Below are 20,126 nucleotides of genomic sequence, written 5' to 3'. Positions count from 1 at the left end.
GAAAGCGTTTGGAAAATGGCGGGTGCTCAAACAGATGATTATTATGCTCGTCGTGTTTATGCTGCTTTGCAGGTAAATAAAAACGTTAAAATAACGGGACACTAGTTCAAAACAATGTGTTGCTAAAGTTTAGCTAAAGTATTGCTACGTTTATTTAGTCTAGTTGGCGATTCAGCCTCCACTGTGCTTGTTTGTGGTTTGTTAAACTAACTTGTCTGCATCATTCCCTGGAGAGCTACAACTATATTTTAATATGACAATGTCCATTCCTGGGTGATTAAAATTATTTGTCGAGACTAAATTGACTTTTTGTTTCAAACCCAAAACTTGCTGTGAATCTACAATGGTTCAATAGTAGTGTATCAACTATATAAATGTATTTATATACAGTAATTATTAGTATATATTATTGTATTGGAGTATTAATGCTTCAATAAACTACTTTATCATATAGCTGATATAGCATTATATATGTCAGAGGAACCAAAGCATCCTTTTACTTTAATATTTTAGCTAAAGCATTGTCCAAGACTTTTCTAACTAATAAATAAAATTGTTTCCCCATTTGCACTTATTAATTACTTACTTATTGCTTTTTTTCCCCCTCAGTATGTCTTATAATTGAATGTCCTGTCTATTTTCTGCATCCTTTAAGGCTGCGTTTTGTCCCTTGGTGGACGGCCTGTATCTGCAGGAGGCGGACAGCATGCTGCAGCTGCTGTGTACTCCCTCTCAGCACCGCACTGACATACTGGCATGGATCTGCACCAGGTAGAATAACACGCACAGCACGTCGCCTTTTCTCCCAATAAGTTTCAAAGAGAAACTAATCCATCTGCCTTGTCCTGATATGTCACTCTGCAGAATCAACCCAAACTTTGCCAAGTCCAAAGCCGTGCCAGTGAGAGCCAAAGACCCAGATGTTTTGAATAAAGGTAACTTTCCCATCTTGCAGGGACCAACTGTGTCTTTTGTTCATAGTTACAGTCTTTTCCATCAGATCAAAATCACCTTACACTGCCGTCCTCTGCTTTTCTACCAACAGAAATGGCTGTGCTTGGGCAGGAGCTAATGCTGTGCGTAGCAGATGACCTGGACCTGATCAGGGTGAGAGGTTCAATAAAACTATTCTAGACTTCATTTAGTTTGCAGCTATAGATCTGCAAAGTCACAATAAGCAACACATTCCCTGCTTATGTGTGTGTTATTCTTTCAAGGGAGATGCAAGTCCTCACCGACAGCTGCGGTTCCTGGACCAGCTTTTAACCCTCGTCCCAGGCTGCAAGAAGTCTAGTGGGCACAGACCCAATGGAGAGGTGCTCCTGAATGAGCTGTTTGCTGCTGAAAATCTGCCTAATCTGACAGGAATGCTCAAACCCACACTTAACCCCTGGCCTGCACACATCAAGTATGTATGCTGTCTGATTATCCTGTTACACACAGTGCGTCCCCCTCCCTGTTTATGCTGCCAGAAAGAAACTGATTTGATCAAGTTGATATTATGTAGTTCATCGTTTCCTGTTTTTGGCCAGAAGCAGTTGCCTCTTTGCCACTCTCTCTTAAGCTTAATTTACACCTCTGTGTCTTATGTCATATCCTGATGTGCACTTCACCAGAACTACAAACCAAACTTTTTGGTATCTCACAGGGCTTTAGGCAAGGGCACCACGTCATCCCATAAGCCAAGCAGAGAAGAAGCTGCTGACGTTGCTGCCCAACTACAACGGACTCAGTTAGAACTGGAGAAGCTGCAGTCGGAGGTATGGCATGCTGTTGCTACGTCTATACTACCATTACATGTGATATTTTGTGTGTATTTAAGCATATAGCACAGGTCGTCATCACTTTATAATAGGATATTACACTGATCAGCCATAACATTACGACCACTGACAGGAGAAGTAAATAACACTGACCGTCTTGTTCAGTGTTCTGCTGGGAAACTTTTGGACCTGACATTCATTCATTCATGTGGATGTTACTTAGACATGTAGCACCCACCTAGACCAGACCAGACACCCCCACCCCATAGCAATGACACTCCTTGATGGCAGCAGACATCCCCAGCAGGATGCAGCCTGACACAGGCACACACACAAAAACACTTTAGGAACAACTAAAAAAAACCTTCTCTTTCTTTGATTACATCCCCCACATATCTGGCTGGACATACCTGAGTGTCGTGATGATAATAATGATTCCTGTCTCTTTGCTGCGTTCATCTCGTTCTACCCTCCGTTCTCCACAGTGTGAATTCCTGAACAGTGAAACGCAGATTTCTGCCGCCCTGTCTCCAAGCTCGCTGCGTGTGGCGGCGTGCGACCTCCAGCAGCTGATGGCCACCTTCAGCCGCGTGTACGAGACGGACTTGAGCGCTTACTGCAACAGAGAAGCCCCCAGCTTCAGCAAGGAGACCGAAGTCTTCCAGAGCGTGCACCAGCTGCTGCTGGCCTGCAATACGGTACTCACACACACACACACACACATATATACGTCAGCTTTGTTAAGTGACATCTTGTAATTCAGACACTGTGTCTTGCTGTGACTGATACATAAAGAAACATGGTGCTCATGTAGTATTTGGCATCCAACATATGAGAGGTGGCAGCACAGGCAGCTCTCTGATCCCGTCCTCAAACCAGTTCCTCTGTGCAGTCAAATCTGCAGTTTCCAAATGTTGTCTGAGTAAGCAAGGCGGGCTCAGCTCCTCATTAGCTTGTTGATAACACTGTAAAAACAAAGATTAATAATAAATCCTCTGCATTATCTAGTTTCTGTCCATCTGTCAAGGCCATTGAAATTAATCAGACTGTGAAAGCTAAGAGTTACGAGGTTTTTTATTCAGTCTTGAGACAGACATATTAAGTTGCGGTCAAATTAACTGGCGAGGCTGGACACATGCAATAGTAATGCAGTAAATTCTATTGTCAGTTAATGTTGTCTAATAAAACAACACTGCAGTACAGCGTTCATCAAGTTTCAGAAAGGGTCCATTTCTACCACCAACTGGAATGATAACCAGCTGCTATCTAATTTGTTTGTTTATTGGCCAAACAGCTTCTAGGTGCATCACTGACACCTTTTAAGCTGAAAAAAGGAGGGGAATTGTCTTTTCTATGAGGTGTTGAATCAGAATCTTTATGTTTTATGCTAGGAGATGTTGTGTATTTTGTTTCCCAGCTTAACTATACTGATATAACTGGGGGAAATTATTAATGCAACACCATCTCACAGTACAATCTGTTCATTTAACACCTTACTTAAATAGTAAAAAGTGAAAATTATAACCGTTATGAAGGTAGAATTCATTTAAGACAGTCAGTGTTCCTAATACACTGACAACCGTGCGTCTTAACTCAATCCTGAACTGTAGGAACAAAGTCGTACCGACACTCTTTCCTGTTGCATGTGTTTTAGGAGCTGGACATGCTGAAGGAGGTGTCAGAAGCTTCTACGTCGATACACGAGGAAGTAAAGCAGCTGCAAACACAACCTCGCTACTGGAGTCGAGGACAGAAGCACAGACTATGTACGTCAGTATTTTCTTTACCACGCATACTCGCATAGTCTGCAGCATGACGTTGAATATTTGTTTCTTTCTTTTCCCCCCTCAGTGGATAAAATGAATGACATGAGCGGAACCGTCTGAACCTTTTCTCTACCAGCTTCATTCCTCGTTGCACCGGCTCCGGCTGTGTGTTTTCCTACTGTTTCCAGACACCGATGGACGCGTTCAACCCCTCAAGACGCCAGGGAAAATATAAATTAAGAATATAGATTTTATTTAGCTGATTTGTGTACACTTGTTTCAGCTCTGTGTGAGAATCTCTACTACGTTTTGCCATCATTAAGTGGCTCCTAGTGCTTCCCAGTCAGGGCTGATGTTGGCGTCTAAATTCTCTGGCTTCATAAAGAGCTCTTCCTCTATCATTACACAGTACATGGAGCTAGTGTCTCTCCTGTGCTTCACATCTTACAGTTAATATGTTTACACACTATTTTATATTGGAATATTGATGAAAATATTATCTGTAAAAGCAAAACTGGCTAAAATATCTTCCTGTGAGGATTGACCAGTCGGGCAGACACTGTGTTTCATTACTGTATAGCGTAGGAATATATTACACCTTTACTGTCAGACCAACATATACTGTATGTATGATCAGTTGTTGCTGCGTCTTACAGACTGTTCATGCACATCACTCTCCTGGAAGCCAGACCAACATCTCCAACTACAGTTTGTTTTGTGTAGAAACGTTGTTCTGGAGTCTCTCCGCTGGGAACTGATTATCCTCAGGCAAAGATCCTCCAGGCCAGTCAAATCATAGATGGGCTTTTATGTAATGAAAACACGTCATCTGAGCAACATGGAGTTGTTTACAGCAATTGCGTGCATAGTGTTTTTTTTTTTAAACTCTTAACAGCTGAAACACGCCTCATAATGAAATCCAAATGCCTAACTGATGCCCAGTGTTCTGTAAATGTTGTATTGTAATTAAAACTCACATTTTGTTCTTTTCAAAGACTCATTTTCATCTGTGCAGTCATCTGTAGAAGTTCAGACTCTGAGTGAATGGTCTCTGCTCAAGATCAAGCAGTAATTATCTTATTATCTTAAAAAGTTGCCATCCATTGCAGTACAAACTTATAGATGTTGCACCGTCTTAATGTTGCATTGCTGACTTTTATAGCAGCTTTTCATATTGCTTATGTTTACCTTTGTCATTTTGAAGGCAGCAATTGTTAGTTTTAGTCCTGTATATAGTTTTAGGCTCCAACTATGTGAAGATTTTCTGTATTGAGTATTTGATAGATTTCATGAGTTGACTTTAACGGAAACCACAGGATAAATGGTTAAATAAAGCCGATGTTTTACTGCTGAGTCCACTTAAAAACAAGCAACAGTAGAGAACTATGCTTTTATATTTAATGATATATAGATAACATACAAGTATGGATGACATTTAACTCCACATGGTGACAGTACATGTCTGCTGTGTCAGAAAAAGAGTTCATTTAAGCGTCCGTCCCTCCTCAGAGACTGGTCCACTCCATCTCCACATGCTCCTCATCTCAGTCCATGGAGCTCAGTGCTGCACCACCTCCACCTCCTCAGTCAGAAACCTTTACTGACCAGCCAGTCCTTCAGCTCCTTATCAAAGTAACCTTTGACCTTCAGGGTCATGGTGACCTCGTTGACTTGTGTGGGCAGCTCCTTCCCCGTCACCCCCTTCAGGTGCTCCTTCACGTCCTTCTCCAGCGCCCAGATGTCCCCCTCCACGTTACGCACCAGCGTCATCTGGCGGTTGCCGTGCGTGATGTCGGTGTACACCGGGACGTTGTGCATGCGGGACCTGCGGATCATGTACGGCAGGGACGGCGGTGAATCTGCGGGAGGGACCCATCCCGACGGAGCGGGACCGTCGTGTCGAGGCGGAGTGGGGATCCGTGTCGGCGGGATGAGCCGCTCCACGAACTTGTATTCCTCCGTGGACTCTAATATCACCGGCTTCTGTTTTTTTGGAGCGGCGTTACAAAAGGACCTGAGGCCGACGGCAGCGACGGGAGCACCGGACGTCCTCGCAGGCAGGTTTAAAACTCCCCGCAGCGCCCTGTGGAGCACCGAGGACTGGAGGGCGAAGTAGGTCGCCATGTTGTGTAGCAGAGCTAAGAGACCAACCCGGAAGTAGAGTTGAACTTCCGGTTCACGTACAACAACGTAAGTTCCGGTGGTTTTATTTATTTACTTTACTTTTATTTAATACTTTTTTCTTTTTTATTACATGTGTTCTTGTGTTGTATTTATTATTATTGTTGCCTCTATTTGTCTGTTTCGATTTATTGCTTATATCATATGTATTATCCGAATTCTGGCTAAATATGTTGCCATGGAAACCTGTTCACAGAGCTAACTGCTTACTTAGTGTGTATTATGAATTTTGATTCTCATCTGGAATTTGTTAACAATGTTCTTGCTCTCCATGGTTCTTTAAAGCTTGTTGGGGCAACTTGAATTGTTATTAACACTATAAATTAATTAATTAATTCATTCATTCATTCAGGATGTGATAGTTTGGGTTGCTGTAAAACAAGACGCTGTGGACTCTAGGGATATGTATTATGCAAATATCCACAGTAATTGTGTAATTACTTTCAGGTTACTTTGTTCTATACTGTCGCTTTAAAGGAGAATTGCAGTTTTTTTACAACCTGGACCTTATTTCTGTGCATAAAATACGATCGTATACTCACCCATATAACTTTGGTGTCATTTGGAGTCGTTCGGACGATATTTAGATCCAGTGGAGTGATCGGGGCACCGAAACACAGCCTCTAAATCAGTGTTTTTCAACCTTTCTTGAGCCAAGGTACATATTTTTCATTGAAAAAATCACAAGGCACACCACCAACCGAAAATGTTAAAAAAAAAAAAAAAAAAATGAAACTCTGTAGCCTATATTAACAATATAAAGTCATTCTTGTCAAATTGTCTTGAATAGGAATCAAATAAACACAAAGAAAAAGTCTTATATTTTATATATATATATATACACACACAGACACTTGACAATGGCATATTATTTGCAGATAATAATTAATTCGTTTTCAAAAAATGTTTTTTAGACCAATAAGGTCTGACGATCTCTCACGGCACACTAGTGTGCAGCGGCACAGTGGTTGAAAAACACTGCTCTAAATAACGCATTATCTCGTTCATTTCACCAATATTTTGTTATGATACTCTAGTGCTATTCCCTGTTGAGTCCGGAGTTACTTGTTATCATCATCCAGGGTCTGTAGATTGACCTACTAAACTCAGAACTGATGAGGAGCTCACTGAAAGGAGGATGCGGCGGCAGAGAGAGGAACAGATGGCCAAAGAACAACAAACCGCTGTGCGTCCACTAACAAATGACACCAACGTTATATGGGTGAGTAAACAACCTTATTTTCTGCCAAAAATAAAGTCCAGGTTGTAAAATTCCCCTTTAAGGCAGGGGTGTCAAACTCATTTCAGTTCAGGGGCCACATACAGCTCAATATCACCTCAAGGGGGGCAATACTAGCAGAACAACCTCTAAATAACAACAACAATTTTAGTGTAAAGAAGTACGAGAACATTATGGAAAGGTTTACATTTAATGAACTATTTTTTTTTACAAAACATTTTATGAACAACCTGAAATAAATCTGTTTAGAGAAAAAGTGCAGTTTTGTCCCATTGCTGTCAACTGCTGTTAAGTTCTGGGTCTCAGTGTTGTGTTATGTCTCTAACTCTTTTTTCGCACTTTCCAAATTCCACCCACGGGACAGGTGTGTAGTGGAAATTTTTAGTGCTGACTATCATAACAAAATATATTGATGAAATGAACGAGTTTTGTGGCAGATAATATGTTATTTAGAAGCTGTGTTTCGATGCCCCATTCACTCCCGTAATGGAAAAATTCTTAAGTACTGACTGTCATGCTTTTGCACACAAAAGACAAAACATATCTGCACCTGCTCAGCCGTCTCTGTGAGAACCTTCTCAAGGTCCCACTGTTATTGAGCAAACTAATAGAGACAAAACATTGCACGAGAGGAACAAGAACCAATGAGCAGAAAGTAATTGTACAACGCCTTGTGTCAAACATAAAAACTGTCTGCAAAACTAAAACTGCAGAAGACAATCTGCGGAGTTTTTCACAGATGATTCTTCCCCCTTCATGAACGGTATACCTTTGTTTTTTGCAATAAAACTCACAAAGACAAAACCTTTGTTTTGAGATCTTTTTATTCGAAGTTGTGAAAAAATCCACGACACAGGTTAGACCATATTGCCGTGCAAGGAATATTTTGTATGAATAGATATGAATCATTTGTAAAGTATGAATATAAAGTGTTGTCCAATTGACCATGTTAATACCACTGTGATGCAAAGACTAAACCAGACAACATGTGTTTAAACAATTGAGGAACGTGGGAGGCATCATGCCGGTGAAAGAGCCCAAATCTCTTGACATGTATGACACAACTAGTGGAAGAAGTATGTTTTCACAAGTGACGTAAAAAGACATAGGCCCGAAGGTGGGAGGGACCTCTTATTGTCCTGTAACTGGAGGAGCTACCAGACTTGTTAGTCCTGTCACCACCCTCAATTTTCAGCGGTGAGCTCAGAAGCGACGTCTTTCACGACTGCACAGCAGGACAGTTTTCCCGGGAGCTGCTCGGTAGTTATCAAAGAGAGGAGACCGGTCCCAGAGGCAGAATGAACGGAGAGGACGTAGCTCTGAATAAAGTGGGTGACGTAGAAGTAAGTAACAGCTTTTACCTCTACTATTGCTGTTGTTGTCAGCTCTTAAGGGCCATTCTTTCTGCTTTACAGTCAAAAAGTATCCCACCCCTCTTGATTTAATTAAATGACACATGCATACAAGAATGAATTACAGTTTTAAGAGTCCACCGTATCACTGTAACTAAACTAAAAAACACATTTCTTTACTATCAAGTAAGCAGGTAGACAATGCATGCATGTTCCCCGTGGGCTGAACAGAGAGGGATGCTAATGAGCATGCTCTGTGGATCTAAAATTGTGGATTTGTGCAAAACATCTGTGCACTGGGAAGAAAGGGTGGAACGTTTTTCAGTGGTGTGCCACTGAGCAACTTTCATTTGAATAAACGAGGCGCTAATCGTCTCACTTATGCACTTAGGTAAGTCGCTCCCAACAGGTTGTGGCTTGTGAACCATGAAAACACAGACTATGGAACTGAAGGTGAATCAGACTGTTCCTACAGATCAGATCTGTTATTAGATCAGATTAGTGTGACAGTGTTGGAACCATTACCTGTCTAGTACCTTCACTGGTGGCAAGGCTTTAGATTGTCTTATTCTTGTTGTTCCTGTGCCATTTGTGCTTGTAAAGAAGACTCCTCTAAAAGAGCCGCTTGTTTTGAAGTCTCTCCGTGGTCTGTAGTTCCCTGTGGTTTGATTGGAATTGCATTTCATATGGTATTTATTTTTCATCCAGACCTTCTGGAATCAGCCTGGATACCATGGAGATACACCACAAAAAAACAAATTAGCTGCAGTCTGAACATGTCAGGTTTGTGGTTTAAAGGCACGGAGGCATTTTTTATTTATTTTTTTTCCTCTTGTTTTATTTGAATAATTGAAAAAAAAAAAAAAGCAAGAGACAGTTAATATCTAAAGGGTCTCACTGTCACAGTTATCACCATCGTTTTTCTTCCTACGTCAAGTCAACATGTCTGCTGTGAGCTGTGTGTGTGGGGGGAGGAAAAAGCCCTTCAGGAAAATAAAGGTGTGAACATTTTGTTTGCGCTGCCTCAGATTTAACGTGTGACCGTGCGCAGGTCTTGACCTCTCGGTTCAGAAACACTGCTTCCAGTCTCTTTACAGGAACGTCGGTGTTTACGTAGCTGAGTGTGGAACAGCGTTTCTTCCCTTCCTTGTCAGCTGTGCATTGAGATAAATGAAAAGCTTTGTGAGCCGAGGAGAGTTGCAGCCAGGCGTGGCGTCTTATCCACCTGTGCTACAGGGCTAGGCACAGACCTGACAAAATGCCTGAGTTGCTATTGTGCTTCTCACAGTATCTCCCTTTGTGGTGCTGTGATTTTTGTACTCAGGTTTCACTGCCAGACACCATCAGACACAGAGTCTGTTTTGGCTCAGGTCTCTGCACATGCATGCATCCGTTTTATGTGTTAAATTATCATGTTTCTAAACGTGGGGAATTAGGGAACGCCCAGCCACATGTTTCATCTTGTTGCCTCTCTCTCTCTCTTTCTCCGGTGAGTCATCTGCTGACGCTCTGCCACTCCTTTGTCTCCTCTTAACGCCACACCTCAGCACAAAGTCAAAGTTAAAACACCTCTCTGTATTTAGGAAAAGAACCATAGTGATGAATGTAAACACTGATCCACAGCGGAAATTGCTTGGTCAGAAAAGTGTAGCAATAATAAAATAAAATAAAATAATGTATAATGAACAAATAAAATAAAAAATAAATAATGATTAATGAATGAATAAAATAAAATAAAATAAATAATGATTAACGAATGAATCAAATGAAATAAAAAATAAAATAAAATAAATAAATAAAATAAAATAAAATAATGAATAATGAACAAATAAAATAAAATAAATAATGATTAATGAACAAATAAAATAAAATAAATAATGATTAATGAACAAATAAAATAAAATAAATAATGATTAATGAATGAATAAAATAAAATAAAATAAAATAAATAATGATTAATGAATGAATAAAATAAAATAACATTAGCAAAAAATGTACAAGCTTTGCATATTTACAAATGTACAAGAAACAGAGACAGAAATAAATATCCATTGTATATGTAGGAAGCATAAATGATAAGCAGCAATATTAAGATGGAGTTATCTGACACAGAAAGGTGAGTTGTTGTACAGCTGGACTGACCTTTCTCATACGTCTCCTCTCCACAGCTGCAGGGCCCCACTGGAAAAGTACATCGCGCCATCAACCTCAATCACTATGCCACTAAAAAGAGTGCTGCACAGAGCATGCTGGACGTGGCCTTGCTGATGGCCAACGCATCCCAGCTGAAGACGGTCCTCTACGTGGGGTCCCGGTACCGTTTCTACATACCCCTCATTGTCTTACTGTCTTTGTCCATCACGTTGCAGGTCATAGTGGGGCTGCTGCTCGTCTTCATTGGCAAGTGTCTGCGTTTTGTTTTTTGCATCTCTATCATTTTATTCCTCTTCCATTATCACTCCTGTGCTTTAAAGACAGACTCACAATGTGTCGTTCCAACTAGAAGCAGGACTAGTTTAGTCCAGATTAGTTACACTTAAAATCGGGGGCTATTTATGTAAATATAAAGGTTCACTTTTTTCTGCTGGTGGTGAAACTTCCACAGGAAATAATATGCTAAGTTGTGATTGAAAGTGTTCACAGTCGGGTGTTGGTACCTTTGTGCTCCCCTAGTGGTTTCCATTGGTATTGCACTCTCCCTCTGTAATTTCAAATGTATATGTATATATGTAATTTTATTTATTTATTTAGCATCAGAATTTATTTTTCTGTTAATCAGCATTTCAAACAGCTAACCGCATGTTCTTTGATTCTGTGAAAGCAGTGAAGTACGATCTGAACGACGTGAGGAAGCACGCCAAGCTGAACAGGATGAACAACGTAGCAACGGTCTGCGTCTTCTTTACAGTCCTCATCAACATCTTCATAACCGCGCTCGGTTTTGAGGGGCTTACTATGAGGTAGGTCGTAACACCGGACTATTCCATTGGCGGCCCCCGGGCCTGGTCCGGGCCCTGAGGAATTTTGTACCGGCCCTTCCAGTGTCGTGTAGTTATTACATATGGATAGTCTAATACAGCGCATGACTATGGCTAATTGTACATTCTCTCGTGCAGTAGGAGATGGTATCATAGACATAGACGCCTCATTGAACGCTGGACTGTACGTCAACTTTGCCGCCATATTGGAGGAGGCAGCTCTGTCCCACAAACCAATACGAGTCAATTGAATGAACTTTATTGAGCGTCTTCTAGAAAGTACTATAATCATTTACACATTCACACACGAACGTATAAATTCAGGGAACTGATAGGAACCAAAAACAGCGTCTGTAACATTAACTACTCAGAATATTACAGACGTTGTTTTTGGTTTCTATCGGTTTCCTGAATTTAAACGTTTGTGTGTGAATGTGTAAATGAGAGGCATTAACTTACAGCACTTTGTAGAAGACGCTTAATAAAGTTCACTCCATTGACTTGTATTGGTTCGCGGGACAGAGCTGCCTCCTCCAAGATGGCGGCGACGTTGACGTATCGCAACAACAGTCCAATCCGCTCAATGAGGCTTCTATGGATGGTATACTCACGTTTAAGTCGGAGCTATACTTTGAGGGGCCGCACATGACCAATCAAAGTCGAGTGCAACGCTTTGACCAATGTCAATGGAATGAATGAACAACAGGGCGCTTTATGTGAAAATTTACGGTAAACTTATTCCCAGGCCATCTCCTGCTCCGTGACCAATGAGCTGACAGCGGGAATCCCGCTCATCTCATTGGGCGAGGTACTGTTGCTTGAGAAGAAGATACCGGAAGACAACAAAGCAACACCTTTTACTTTCACTTTCTGTTTGAACTTTTCTTATTGCACTTTTACAAGAGGAATGTTCTGCTTTCTATTGTTTTATATACATTTACACAGTTTGAAGTTAAGCGGGACAGGTTTCTGTTAACTTTGTTATTTTGTATTAAAAATAAATTGTTGAACAATAATTTGTTTTGCACGTGTTCATATCACTCAAAAACATGAATCCAATTCAATTCGGGTTCGAGTCAAATAGTTCAAAAATCGTTTCACACACACAAATAAACTAAAAAAAAAATCCACCACGCCAGGAAGGGTGAAGGCAGTTGGGTCGGCTGGCCCTGCCAATGAGGTGTCCCTTATTTATTTTTCAGGGTGTTGGCAACCATTTGTGCATATGTTGTTCTGCATTTACAAAATAGAATACATTGACTGCTTCAGTATGTTGTTCTAATTTCTTTATTTGTTACCGTGATTGCTTTTATTCTCTGGCCCCTTAGTTTGCCTCAGTTTCATGAGCTGGCCCCAATTCACAATTAATTGAATAGCCTTGTCGTAACAGAACACACACTTAACATACTCTCATGCATATGCTCGCTTACTGATTTAAAACCACTGTCCTTGTTTGTCTTTACAGGTCAGCAGTAGCACCTGTGTTGACGATACCAGATCTTCCACTACCCACTGTTCCCCGTGACCTTAACTTAACTGGTCTAATATAGACCAGTGTTTGGACTAAAACTCACCAACTGGACTAAACTGAATGGATTTAAGTGATCACATAAGCGCTGAGAAGCATTTGTGGACACAGGTGACCTAAAGACAGCCACATATAACCTCATCCCTCACACCGACCAAAACCCCAGATAGAGCTCCACCAAAACTCTCCGTTTTCTTCTGCAGTATACTGACCCCTCACATCTGTAGTGGTGAGACAGTCGGTTACCAGATTGGTTATTTAAAAGTTCTATCTTGTGAATAAGCGTGTTTTAAACATTTTTCTTCCAAATGTTGGATTGGTAGAATTAAACAGATTTAGAGTTTAGTTATGTACTGATGAATGTGAAAGTGTCTCTTATTTTGCTGACATTAAAACTTTTCCAATCCGTCTGATGTTCTGTAGAAAAAAAACTTTACTGACAGTACATATATCAGCCATAACATTATGACCACCTTCCTAATATTGTGTAGGTCTCCCTTGTGCCTCGTAAAACGGTTGTGACTCATCAGAGAATGGACATGGGCCTTCTGGGGGCCCAGGATGTTGTTAGTGGCGGCCTTTGGGACCTATGGGTTGAGGGGAGGGACCTCTGTGGATCATCCCACAGGTACTTGATCAGTTTTTGTGTGTGTGTGTGTGTGTGTGCCTTACGCCAATGAATGGACATATTAATGTGTGTGTGTTACTCTAAAGCTGTTTAGCCTGTCAAAATGAAAGCATGAGCATTTGTAAGATTTCTTTCCAGAGAAGAACAGTTTGGCACAAAAACAGAAGGATAAGCAGATAATCTGGACTCACCAGACTGCCATCAAGGAGTGTCATTGCTATGGGATAGGGGTGCCTGGTCTGGTCTAGGTGGGTGTAAATGTATTAGTAACATCCACATGAATGAATGCCAGGTCCAAAAGTTTGCCAGTAGAACATTGAATTGTCACAAGATAGTTAATGTTATTTACTTTTCCTGTCAGTCATAATGTTATGCACGATCAGTGTGTGTCTATCTATATGTCACTATCACAAATACATAAGAAAGAAAAGAAATGGCTAGAGTTATAAAGAGATCCCATAACCACCCTAATCATACTATATGTTTCTGGGGTATTTCTCTCATTGCGTTCTACTTTCCTAATCAGGCTGCCCACTAATTCCTTCTGAAGATGATGTTAATCCTTAACTGTTCAAAACATATACTGTACTTTTTAAAGAAAAATCTTAAAATGTCTCTCCTAAAATCAGCCCTGTGACACGGAGGAATAAGACACAAACTACAAACTATAGAAAATAGACAAATGTCTTGTTTAATCATTTGATACATTCATTCATTCATTAATTTGTGGAATTAAAAAAACGTTTTACAATCATTTAAAATGTATGGAATATAGCATGATTAGCATTGGTATGGTCCACAGTGGTCAAACTGTTGACTGGAATGAAGAAAAAAAAGTAATTTCCAATGAATCTCAGTGAAAAAAAAGCGGAATGGAAGAACTGACACACTGACAACAAATCAGATTACTGGGCTCCACTGTTCACCACAAAGCCGTATGCATAGTAGAGGACCGCTGCTAACGCCGCCAGCAGCAGCAACGCTCGAATCACCTTCCACGTGCGGCCCCCAGACTCCCCTGTAACCCGGCTCCTGGATGATCGAACCTCCTTGTAACTGGATGATTTGTAGGTGACCCTGAAGCACAGGTGGGGGAAAAAGGGCAGGTTTAAACCACGAAATTATCATTTGAACAAAATCACCATAGGTTCATGCTGAATGTAAGCATGACTCACGCTTCGTCTTGCTTGAATTCTTCTTGCCTGTCTTCAGATTGCTCATTGTTGCCTCTTTGTTTCAGCCTGAGTGAAGAAATACACAATTAAATTTCTCTCTAGCAGTGCAGTTTGCACAAAGCATTTATAGAAACCAACATGCTTGTCAAATACTTATTACATTAATGTGTTAGCTGTACTTTGTTGGGTAGTATCAGTATCAGCACTGATGAACTAGTTCTGAACTGTCTTGTACAACTTTTACTCCCTAATATATGTATGTGTCTGTGTTCTTGTACAGCTATCTTTCCGAGGACCATATAAACTTTTACACCAAGTGAGGACATTTTGCCGGTCCTCACTTTAGAAGGGTGTTTGAGGGGTAAAACGTAGTGTTAGAGTAAAGTTTACAATTAGGATTAGATTAGATTAGATTAGATAGATGCTTTATTTATCCTGTGGGATAAGGGTTAGGCCCTTAGGTTAGATGGTTGGGGTAAGGGGCTAGGGAATGCATTATATCAATTAATGTCCTCACAAAGATAGCCATGCAAACATTATGCCCATTATGTATGTATGTATGTATGTATGTATGTGTGTACGTGTGCGTGTGTGTTTTCTGTTCAAAGTGGGGACCAAGGTGCTGGACCCCACAGAGTTAATCCTGTAACTGAGTGTTTAGGTTAGGTTTAACATTCAGACGTGACTTTTAGAATGAATTCGTAGTCGCAAGTCACTACTACGCTGTTGGTGCGAAGTAATAGCTCACTCTGGACCTTTGGCTGTGACCTTAACCTGTAACCTTACGTGCACCTCCCCCGAATTGTAACTATGGGTTGCGGCAACCGCAACATCTGTGATTGGTCTAAAATTAATTTCTCAAGCAACACAGCACTGCCTTGCTCAGCCTCTGACACAGCATCCACTCAGAAGTCTTCTTTATGTTCTTCATTACAGAGATGTCAGTGAAAGTCACTGTTGATTCACTTTTTATTAACTTCAACTCCCAACATGAATCGCTCAGTTCTAATTGTCACTGTGTTGTCGCCTCCTAGTGTTTCAGTGGTGTAATTACAGAACAATGCAGACAAATCAGCGCACAGGTATAAATCTTTTCACCGGCGTAGCTCCCCGCGGCGTAGGCTCTGTGTAGACCGGTTGTAGGAGTTTAAACCAAGCTTTGAGATAGTGAGGGAGGGTGTGTGTAGGTGTGTGCGTGTCTGTCTACAGTTGTGTGGATCAATCATTCCCACAGACTAACAGGTAAGTTGTGTTAGAGTTGAGGTTACAGTTTGGTTGACATTAGGGTTAGGGTAAGGGGCTAGGGAATGCATTATGTCAGTAAATAGACATATCAACATGTGTGTGTGTGTGTGTATGTGTGTGTTACTCACATCTCACTAAAAGTCCCCTGTTTAGCCTGAAATCAAAATGAAAGCAGGAGCGTTTGCAAGATTACTTTCCAGAGAAGAATAGTTTGGCACAAACACAGAAGGATAAGCAGACAATCAGGACTCACCGGACTGCGGTATGTGATGTAGGTAACCTCGTCCTCTGTTAAACGGGAACAAAAAAGACAAAAACAATTTGGACCTCACTGATATAAACAAATCTATTACGCTTACTTTGTATGAATATGATAAATTATCAGAATGAACAAAGGGCTTACAAACACTTTAAACAGGAAAGTTTGCGGGTGACATTTCTATACAGATCAGTTATCAGATCTCACTTACAGCAGTGTTAATCAACATCAGATCCATATCCAAAAAATATGGATAACAAAAAGAAATCATATAAATTTCTTCAAACCCTTTGAACAAAATGTAATGGAACTGTCGGTGGGTAAATGAGGCAGAGCCTTGAGGCTTACGCAGTCGCCGATTGAAACGTGCAACACACAGCACAAGATTAATTAATTCAAACCGCCACCGCTGCTGATAAAGAGCAGCAGGTGCAGTGCCAAAACATTCTCGGTAGAGCTGCTATTGTACATTCTCTGTTCTCGCAGCGAGAGCAACAAGAACAAGACTCGACTGTCCTCGTTTGAATCATGCGCCACACCGAACCGAGGAAGTCTTATCCTGAGCCGCACCAATACAAACACATTACATCCTTATATTTTGATAATCACGTCATGTCACAGAGAAGTTTGTCTGGTGAAATAACCAATTTGTTAGCTGCGACCCTGCAAAATATGTAAAGCGAAAGTAGCATGTGAACTACTGGAGTCAAATAGAGAAAATCCAACTCAAGATTTTAATTTGTCGTGACAGCTTTAAATAAAAATATGCAGAGACGTGCAACAACATGACCCGTAAATGAACAACCAGCCAGATCGGAGAGCATCTTACCTTCCTCTCTGTAGAAGGTCTTATCAGAGGACGTCTTCACCGAAGCGTTCTGCATGGCATTTTCAAGCTTCTTCTCATACAGCTGCCGAGTGGACTCTATGTTCACACAAACACATCAGTCCAGAGGTTTTATCATACAGAATGTTTTAATCAGTACATCAATGGGTTTGTTTTATTTATCTAATTAAATCTATGGGAAGGAGCTGGTGCTTTATATATAAATGAAAGTCTGATAATAGTCCTTCCTAAACTAGTTTCTGACAGTGCTGATCGAGGTTGTCAGTGTCATGTAAATTTGTCTGTATTTCTCAGTTTACCAGTTTTAATTTTCTGTCTCTGGCGACACGGCAGCATTGTTGCACCTGTAGTGATTGTTTTACGTTCCCCTTGCTATTACTCTTTGCCAAAGCTGGAAAGGCATGTAGCATCCGGCAACTAAAAATATTCAGGTTTGTATGCAGTTATTAATCTTTGTTAAAGTTCTTAATTAAAGCGATAGCCTGCATTATAGATAAATATATATGCTTGCACATCAGGACGATGCAATTCGACTCCCTTTTCTTTGCAAAACTGCTCAAACCCAGTCAGGTTGCACTGGGATTGGGTGTGAACAGCCATTTACACGTCCGGGCCACATGTTCTCTGTTGCATTTAGATCTGGGCTTCACCTTGTTTTCTTTTTAATTGATACCGGTGCAGCATTCCCTGCATGCTTCACGTGATTGTCTTGGTGCAAAATGAGTTGTTGTTCTCTTGCAGACCGAATCAGGTTGTCCTCCAGGATTTTACCCTTCACCTTTAATTCAATTCAGTTTTATTTATATAGCGTCAACAACAATACAAATTGTCTCAAGACGTTTTACGACTTCCGATCTGAAACCCCCAGAGCAAGCCTGAAGGCGACGGTGGCAAGGAAAAACTCCTTAAAAGAAAGCATCCTTTCAGTATGATGCTGCCACCCCCATGCATTATGAACATACACTGATCAGGCATAACATTAAAACCACTGACAGGAAAAGTGAATAACACTGACCATCTTGTGACAATACAGTGTTCTGCTGGCCTCCAAATTTTCTGTATCTGTGAGATGATCCCTCAACCCATGGGACCCAAAGGCCCCCCCACTAACAACATTGCCAGACACCACAGGACACCCTCAGAAGACCCATGTCCATTCTCTGATGAGTCAGTTTTGGAGGCACATGGTAGACCTACACAATATTAGGAAGGTGGTCATAATGTTATGCCTGATCAGTGTAGTTGTTGTACTTTTATGTAGCTCACAGCGAGAACTGATTTAAGAACACACAATAATATAGTACCTGTAATAAAAAATGAAATCACTGCACACACACACACACACACACTCAACACATGCGGTTAGTGTTATGTGTCACGGCCATAGTCGTAACCTAAACACAGACCAGGCTTCATTCACAACTGCAGTGACAGGCCACGCTGCAGTCACAACCAGAGCTAGAGAGCCTGGTGAACCAGCTCCCCCAGTTTTCTTTGCACAGTGCCAAGTTTTTAGACACCTGAACACCCACGGCCGAGGATGCATCGACTTAATCTGTCACCATCAGCTCGGCCGTGGATCAGAGGAAATGCCTTAACCTTTTAGTGGTCACGTGGGATACATTCATATGTTTATGAAGGACAGAAAAAAAATTATATATACATGCAAGTTTATGTTTTTCATACCGACTATGGGTCCATGTTTGATGCCATACTCAGCAAGCATGTTGCTGAGCTCCTCATCACTCTTTTCATTCAGAGACATCTGCAGACAGAGAAACGGATCATGGAGAGGGAGTAAAAGGAAGGGAGCTAATAAATGAATAAACTGTCCCACAGAAGACAGGGGGGAAAAAAAGAAAAAACAGGAAATGCAAGTGTGAAATGTGAAATGTGAAAGTTAAATAACTATTCTAATGTAAACACCTTTTTAAATGTTAAAATCGGTAGCGGCTTTAAGTTGCAGAATAAACAGATATCTGACTTTTTTTTTCTTTTCTTTTTTTTCTTTTGCGCAAGAAATTACCACGCGATATTTTAAATGAAAGAAAATGCGCGATTAACTTCAGACAAAGTGGAAATGAAAAGTTGTCGCTTACCTTGGAAAAAATATATGAAAGTAGCGCGCTGGGAAGTTGGAGGAGATTTGAGTATGGGGACTGTGTAGTAAGGCTGGGAACTGCACCGAAGAAGGAGGCGTAAAGAAGGCGTTACCTTGTGGAGACGACTTACGTAACTTGGCACACCTACGGACATTACCGCCATGTCCACGCTGTGTCCCCAGGGTCCTAGGTTCCCTGGTAAATCCTTACTTTTACGCACACTCACTTTCATTTTAGGTCAAATTTCACCACTTTCAAGTTTATTCTCTCACAAATAGTAATTTTTTTTATTATTATAATTATTATCCTCTACAACTGTGGAAATACATAAGCCATAATATTATGACCACTGACCTAAGCAGCTCCTTCATCCACGCTGCAAGACGGAACGCTACCGCAGGTCCTTTATCCCAACTGCCATCAGGCTGTACAACTCCAGCCTGAGTCAGTAACCCACACGTTACACTTGGCTCCGTTTTTGGTTTTTACAGTCATTGTTTTCACAAATAAATCTGCTTTTTGCACTGCCTTATGTTGCACGAACCACTTGTAGTTTTATAGTTTTTGCAATTGTTTATTTCTAAAGTTTCACCACCACACTGTACATACAGAATGTCTTTATATTTCTATTTTTATCTATATATTTTTTCAGTGTTGTTATTTTATTTATTTTTTTTTAAATTTTTGTTTTTTGTATATATTTTTGACAAATTCTGTGCTACCGTGACAAGGTCATTTCCCATACGTGGGATGAATAAACAATATCTTATGTCTTATGATGGATGTGATACAACAATCAGGCATAACTTTATGACCACCTTCCTCATATTGTGTAGGTCTCACTTGTGCCTCTAAAACTGTCGTGACTCATCAGAGAATGGACATGGGCCTTCTGAGGGTGTCCTGTGGTGTCTGGCAACAGGATGTTGTTAGTCGGGGGCCTTGGATCATCCCACAGATACTTGATCAGTTTGGGATCTAGTAAATTTGGAGGCCAGGTCAACACCTTGTGCTGTTCTTCATGTGTTTTTTAGTTGTTCCTAAAGCGTTTTTGTGAGCTTA

General features: G+C 40.8%; 4 protein-coding genes across 6 annotated transcripts; 2 read left to right on the top strand and 2 right to left on the bottom strand.

Moving 5' to 3' along the window:
* Window positions 1-15: 15 nt before the first annotated feature.
* haus7 (HAUS augmin-like complex, subunit 7) lies at window positions 16-4,525 on the top strand (the record flags this gene model as incomplete). Its single annotated transcript, XM_084553892.1, has 9 exons — window positions 16-72; window positions 656-771; window positions 865-935; window positions 1,046-1,107; window positions 1,218-1,408; window positions 1,649-1,760; window positions 2,249-2,461; window positions 3,418-3,529; window positions 3,615-4,525. 9 exons carry the CDS (start codon window positions 16-18, stop codon window positions 3,647-3,649), a joined length of 969 nt encoding a protein of 322 aa, XP_084410018.1. The 3' UTR covers window positions 3,650-4,525.
* Window positions 4,526-4,910: 385 nt separating this feature from the next.
* Window positions 4,911-5,686, bottom strand: mrpl49 (mitochondrial ribosomal protein L49). Its single transcript, XM_084552871.1, has one exon. The coding sequence runs from the start codon at window positions 5,651-5,653 to the stop codon at window positions 5,117-5,119; it is 537 nt and encodes a 178-aa protein (XP_084408997.1). The 5' UTR covers window positions 5,654-5,686; the 3' UTR covers window positions 4,911-5,116.
* A 2,429-nt stretch (window positions 5,687-8,115) lies between these two features.
* On the top strand, window positions 8,116-13,985 carry LOC311494266 (ninjurin-1). 2 transcript variants are annotated; one of them, XM_084553216.1, is made up of 4 exons: window positions 8,116-8,293; window positions 10,471-10,702; window positions 11,127-11,262; window positions 12,026-12,738. In XM_084553216.1, exons 1-4 carry the CDS (start codon window positions 8,249-8,251, stop codon window positions 12,042-12,044), a joined length of 432 nt encoding a protein of 143 aa, XP_084409342.1. In that variant the 5' UTR covers window positions 8,116-8,248; the 3' UTR covers window positions 12,045-12,738. The 2 variants fall into 2 exon arrangements, with proteins under 2 accessions (XP_084409342.1, XP_084409341.1); XM_084553215.1 differs by lacking the exon at window positions 12,026-12,738 and adding an exon at window positions 12,746-13,985 and having other exon boundaries at window positions 8,121-8,293.
* Window positions 13,986-14,102: 117 nt separating this feature from the next.
* On the bottom strand, window positions 14,103-19,142 carry emd (emerin). 2 transcript variants are annotated; one of them, XM_084554255.1, is made up of 7 exons: window positions 19,062-19,142; window positions 18,649-18,727; window positions 16,945-17,040; window positions 16,110-16,144; window positions 15,985-16,010; window positions 14,612-14,677; window positions 14,103-14,513 (listed from the first exon to the last, which is right to left on the bottom strand). In XM_084554255.1, exons 2-7 carry the CDS (start codon window positions 18,725-18,727, stop codon window positions 14,342-14,344), a joined length of 474 nt encoding a protein of 157 aa, XP_084410381.1. In that variant the 5' UTR covers window positions 19,062-19,142; the 3' UTR covers window positions 14,103-14,341. The 2 variants fall into 2 exon arrangements, with proteins under 2 accessions (XP_084410381.1, XP_084410382.1); XM_084554256.1 differs by having other exon boundaries at window positions 18,649-18,790; window positions 19,062-19,107.
* Between the last annotated feature and the right edge of the window lie 984 nt (window positions 19,143-20,126).

This window comes from Chelon labrosus, assembly GCF_963514085.1.
Source record: "Chelon labrosus genome assembly, chromosome: 10".
Classification (NCBI taxonomy): domain Eukaryota; kingdom Metazoa; phylum Chordata; class Actinopteri; order Mugiliformes; family Mugilidae; genus Chelon; species Chelon labrosus.
This window is presented reverse-complemented; position numbering and strand designations above follow the sequence as displayed.